Genomic DNA, 6216 nt, shown 5'->3' on the forward strand with positions numbered 1-6216 from the left:
CTCAACACTTTTCTTTGAAAGACATCCTTCGATTCAGTGTTTCTCAGATCTGTCTAATCCGCTGCCCTCAATCCAGCCACAGGTATGCCGCTCTCACAAGCAAAGCCTCTGACCCCAGCCCACCTGCAGATGATCCGTCAGCAGCAGCTGCAGCAGCACCAACAACAGCAACAGCAGGCGGCTTCCCCGCAGATCAAAGGTGTCGGCAAACCACAGGTACACCACCAATAAAAAGGTTCTTCTTCTTTTTCAAAGGTCCTTTTTTGATTTATTCTAGAAAAGGGTTTACTCAGGACAGATTTGAGAAACCAAACTTTGTAGCAAACAATGAGTTTATTGGACTCTGTAATGTTTCTTTAAGGTGAGTATGATTTGAACTTGCCTACATTTAACCTGAAAAAAGCCAGCAATATGAAGTCAAGCTGTTTTTGTAAAATACCCATGTCTTTTAAAAGAAGAATCTTAAATGTATATGACAGTTCTTAGGGCTTTAAACCAATGATCTGTTGATCTTGACAAATCCAGATGTGATAGTCTTACAATGGCATAGCAGCTGAAAGACTACTGTTTAAATTGAAAATAAAATCAAATTGTGAATTTAAAAACAAATACACAAATCAATCCAGGGATTTAGAGAACTGTGACAGCCCTAGGAATCGGTTACTTCGACATATTAGCAGGTTCATCGGACATATTCTTTGTCAGCATGATCACAGTGATTGAAATATTTCAGATATACCCAGTAAGCAAAATAAAGGAGGGTAAGGATTGTAGCAAAAACATGTGTACTGTTAACATGTCCTTAACTGGTAAACTGTGTTTACAGGAGTTGTTAAAGTTGCACAAGCACAAGTTGCAGCTGCAGCAGCAACAGCAGCAGCAGCAGGTGGCAGCAGCTGTGGCAGCAGCAGCAGCTCAGGGCCAACAGGCTGCAGGAGCCCAGCAGGCCACTCAGGTGCAGCCTGCACAGGCTGCCCAGTCCAACCCACAGTTAGCAGTGGCAACACCCAGACCTGGAGCTGTGCTGACCGGCACAACCGTGGCCAACCTGCAGGTGGCCAGACTGGTAAGACTGTGATAAGAATAAATTGATTATACATCTATAAAGATATCACAACACTTAGAAGAAGTTGTGGAAATAATTTGGGAATCTTACACTTATTGGTCTTTCTCAAATAATTGAAAAGATGAGATGAATTGTATTATTAAAACTAATAAAGTTGTTGTTAATGTACAACATCAATGTCAACATCAATGTGTATTTTTGTTCACCTATCCAGCAAAAATATTAGCTGTTTTTCCATCTAATCATCATGGGAATTGAAGCAAAAATGTGAAAAGAAAAAATCCATCAAATATTCCATCAACTTGGAGTGAATAAACTAGGCTACACAAAGCATAGTTTCATCAGCAGTTGGTGGAATAGGCTAAATTACACAGGACTATAATAAACCAAGTAGAGGAAGTAAAGGGCTGCGAACAAGAAACAAAACCAGTTGTTTGCCATTTGGCAATAAATGTCAAAGAATAAGAAGTGGATGGATTATCATGGAGGAGTTGTTTGGTCCCCTCATCGATACCTGTCACTACTACTAGCCATGTTTTCACATGTTATGGTAGTATAACAAACGGCTTATTCTTCTCTCAGAGTGGGAAAAAAGGGGATCATTCATGTGAGTTTGATATTTGCTACATCAGAATTTATTCAGAAAACCTGTTTCCGTGTCTCATTAAGCGCATTAACTCTTTTTGGGAAAGGCAAAAACAAGTTCAAGCTAGCATAGCATTTTCGACAAAATTAGCTGCTTCCATCAACTTTTTCTAATGCGACACCTTTACATAAAATACGTTAATGGAAACGAGGCTCCTCTGAACATCATGTCCCTTTCTCTCCTCTGTTCATGTCGGTGTTGGAGGTTGTTGGAGGTTGTGGCAGCATTAACACTGGTTGTGTTTCCTCTCACAGACTCGAGTGCCCACTCAGGGCCAGATTCAGGCCCAAGCAGGACAGACGGCCCAGGTGACCCTCACCAAGCCTCCTGTGGTCTCTGTGCCAGCTGTGGTCTCATCAGCTGGGGTCACCACGCTGCCAGTCACTGTAGCAGGCATCAGTGTGGCTATTGGTCAGGCCCAGAAAACAGGTGTGTTTTATTTTTTTCTATGACTTTGACATGATTGTTGCTCCCCATGTTGCTCATGGATCACTTGCTGTTATTTTAATCATGTGTCTGTTCTTGCCTAGTAGACTACTCAAAATACGTCAGGGATATAAGGATATTTTAGTGTTTCACCTGATTGTTTATTCTGTGACATATAATAATCTAACTAACCTAACTAATTTTGAGTAGTATTTATACACCACTGTATGTGAGCGTCTTAAAGTTCCTGTTATTCTTTCTCCTTTGTGTCAGGTGGGCCTGTGCTGACGCCGTCCTTCCCTCAGATGCAGGTCCAGCAGCTGCTTCAGATGAAGAAGCAGCAGGCAGCAGTTCAGGCAGCAGCTGCTGCCCAACAAAAGGCAGGGCAGCCACAGCAAGGACAGACCACTGTACAGCAGAAGGTGAACACACTGCAGAAACACACACTGGAGTTTCAAATGTTAACAACTAACAACAAATTTCTTAGGAACAATAATATAGTACCTTTTAAAAACAGTCTTCAGAGTGCTTTGACAGACACAGCAAAAGAAGGATACTCAGGAAGGCAATATTACAAAATAAAAGACAAATAGAAACAATCTTAGACAATGGGAAGAATAAAAGGAATAAAACAACAAATATCACATAAGGGCAAGTCTAGAAAAATGTGTATTGAGGAGTGATTTAAAAGAAGCTGTAAGCCTTATCTCCTCAGGTAGGTTGTTCTAAAGCATACCTTTGCACCTTTACATTTAATCTTCGACTTTGAAACCGTCAGAAGGGCCCCCACCTATGGATCTAAGGCTGCAAAGTGACTCATGCAGTCAACATTTCAAAGCAACAAACACAGCATATACACTTTCATATACATCATAAACACTTTCATATACAGCATATACACTTTCATATACATCATATACACTTTCATATACAGCATATACACTTTCATATACATCATAAACACTTTCATATACAGCATATACACTTTCATATACATCATATACACTTTCATATACAGCATATACACTTTCATATACATCATATACACTTTCATATACAGCATGTACACTTTCATATACATCATATACACTTTCATGTACAGCATATACACTTTCATATACATCATATACACTTTCATATACAGCATATACACTTTCATATACATCATACACACTTTCATATACAGCATATACATCTTTTGTCTAGCTTAATTATATCAGTTTAGTGGAAATATTTATTGATTATAAAAATAAAGAGAACCATGTTCCTGTAGTAATTGTAGCGGTGCTATTTCCCTAAGATCGGCACCCAGCAGGTGACAGTGCAGGCTGCCCAACCGGCCCAGCAGCAGCAGAAGGTGACCTACGCAACCACCCAACTCCAAACAGGAATCAAGACCCAGTTCTTTACTACATCCATCGCCCAGGCTCAGAAACCCACCGGAGCCCAACAAATCCAGGTACATCATCATTGGCAGTCAATACCGCAAAGTAAATATTTGCAGGTAAACACTGGGGTTTGTGTGTTGATGTGAAGTTTTCCTGTTTACTTCTCTTATCAGGTGGCTAAGCTCCCACAAATAGTGCAGCAGCAATCCACTGTGGCCAACCTCCAACAGATCGTGTCTTCTCCTCAGCAGGTAGGGGTTTCAGCTGAATTCTGAAGGGAACTTCTGTATGCCTCCTCATCTGAACATGTCGTGAACTCTGTCCTGAAGCTGTATCACATCCTCGGGCTGAGTCTTTATACTCCAAGTTTAAGATTAAATGTAGCTACCTGCCCTGCTTGAGGCAAGGCTTAGACTTTTCATTTCAATTCATCATTTAAACTATATGCTGCCTTTCTATAGTTTTTTTCAGTCAGGGATAATGCCAGACTAGGTGTCCATTATTTCCTGATTATGGACATGACATACCATTAACCTTTTATTTTCATGATTTTCAATTAAAATGTATATATTTTCTCCATTTCTCAAAACCTTTTTTCCCTGGCAAAAACTGAGGGTTTGACTAATACTTGAAACAATCATTACCATCCTATAAGTTTCTTTTTCAATGAAAACATTGTTCACTACTGTAGTAAATGGGACGAACCTCAGATACAACTTAGCAGTGGGAGATAATTGCTCAGCAATATTTAGAGTCAGAAACATTGTGTAAGGTTGACAAACCTATAAATATAATTTGACGGTATGTTTAACAACAAGACTAGCTAACCAGCCGTGTACAGTCAGCAGCCAAAGAGAGTTGAATATCGAATGAGGTCTGTGATAGGGTACTTCTCACAGCTTGCATCCAGGGTGTTCAGATGAAGAACTTCAGTCATTATTGTAAATAAGATAAGTTGGGTTTTTTTTTGGGTTTTTTTTATTTCTAACGGTCGGGATGTCTACAGCCAGCTGATACCAATGCCACTCATTTTAGATACAGGCTATGGACTGCATTACTGTGACGTTGTGCTAACCACAACAGTCTCTTGAGGTTAAACAATTCGCGGTTTGTTTGCATTTTGTAGATATGTGAAATTGTGACACCCCTAATATCTACACAACAGTGGTATCTCAGACTAACTGCTAGTTGTGGTCTAACAGGTAAATTAGGTCTCCAACCTTATGTTAGTGAAAGCGTTATTAATGTGATATGAAAGCATCAAACATGCATTTAAGATACATTAGATGAATACACTTTGAAATAACATCATGACAAAAGAGGAATAAATTGTATGCAAGCTAACATTTATTGAGGTATGTGTCACTTCTTTGTAAAAGCAGCAGAGAGCTTTTAAATGCACTGGAATAGATCACATCAAACCTGCAAAACAGGACAGATAAATATTTAGTAAATGCTTCTCCTCAGATCCAGGCTCAGACTGTGACTCTGACCCAGGCAGCCACGTCAGCTCCTGCTCAGGTGCAAATGATTCCCACTGGGACGACCGCCCAGGTTGTCGGGCAAAAGATCATCCAGCAGCAGGTGGTGACTGCAGCCACCTCCCCCCAGATCCAGACACCTCCCCCTCACAGCCCCGCCCAGCAGCCCGCCACACCCTCTGCTGCTGAGTCCCCGGTGCAGCAGCAGCCCACTCAGCCCCAACAGCCCATCAAGGGTCAAGCTCGCCAGGGCGGCATCAGGGCCAAAACTCCTGCCAAGCCCAGCGGGGGGAGCAGCTAATGAAACAAGTGATTTTCTGACAGTACTGAAGTTCTGGATCCCACATCAGCTGATGCCAGAGACTCCCCATCACATTGTTGACCGCACCACACCTTTACCTCTTCTTCACCTGATTACAACAGTGTTCAACATAACACAGAACAATTTCAACTAGCCTGGCAGATCGATCACAGCACTGCTGCCAATAATAAACCTGGTGGGATCGTAAATTTTGCTTTACTGAGTCAACATTTACTTCAACTCTTTGTTTTTTTGAAATGTGGAATGTTTCTTGAAAAATCCCCCCCCGCCCCCCCAACCACAACCCAAAACAACAAATGACAGACATGCCTTCAAAGTGATGATTATATTGTTTCCTAACAGATCTCTGAGGCTTATGGGTAATTCTGTGTTGTCGATTAGAGTAAGTGTATTCATAAATAGTCCTTTTTATGTCTAATTCCCTTGTCTATAGATACTGAATGGAGAATAATGCACGTTCCTTTAGTCATTTGTTTTTTATTGCAGCAAATACACTGTAAACATGTACTTTAGTATTTTGTGTTTTCTCATAAATTGTCTTTTTTTATTGATGTCAAGAGAAAAAAAACTGTAAATATCAATGAAAAACATTTGTACTTGTAAAGTAGTCGTGTTTTCATTGGGTTTTTTCAGCCTAATTGTAATAAAGTGTTTTGTTTTTATACACATTCATCTTTTTTCCTTTCATTAAATCTGTTGTAAGTCCTTGGAAATCTTGTGAATTCTTATAACACGCTTCCTGGGTTTGTTACAGTTTCAACACTGAGCTGGAATGATCAGTGCGCCAGTTGTTCTTACAGACTCTGGAGGTTGTAATCATTTAATACTTCTGCTTTTTTCAGACATTAATTTAAAAACTCCTGGAGGCAGACGGGATCTGGAGCTAT

General features: G+C 40.3%; 1 protein-coding gene across 7 annotated transcripts in view; it reads left to right on the top strand.

Moving 5' to 3' along the window:
- ep400 (E1A binding protein p400) overlaps positions 1–5997 on the top strand; it is a 32963-nt gene extending 26966 nt beyond the window's left edge. For all 7 annotated transcript variants that reach the window (XM_084360562.1, XM_084360563.1, XM_084360564.1 and 4 more), the window contains 7 exons: positions 77–216; positions 827–1066; positions 1967–2141; positions 2412–2560; positions 3439–3597; positions 3700–3777; positions 4994–5997. In XM_084360562.1, coding sequence (XP_084216688.1) covers positions 77–216; positions 827–1066; positions 1967–2141; positions 2412–2560; positions 3439–3597; positions 3700–3777; positions 4994–5308 — 1256 coding nt within the window. In that variant the 3' untranslated portion in view covers positions 5309–5997. The remainder of the gene's footprint in view (positions 1–76; positions 217–826; positions 1067–1966; positions 2142–2411; positions 2561–3438; positions 3598–3699; positions 3778–4993) is intronic.
- Positions 5998–6216: the final 219 nt, after the last annotated feature.

Source organism: Pagrus pagrus (assembly GCF_965226575.1).
Source record: "Pagrus pagrus genome assembly, chromosome: 8".
Lineage (NCBI taxonomy): Eukaryota > Metazoa > Chordata > Actinopteri > Spariformes > Sparidae > Pagrus > Pagrus pagrus.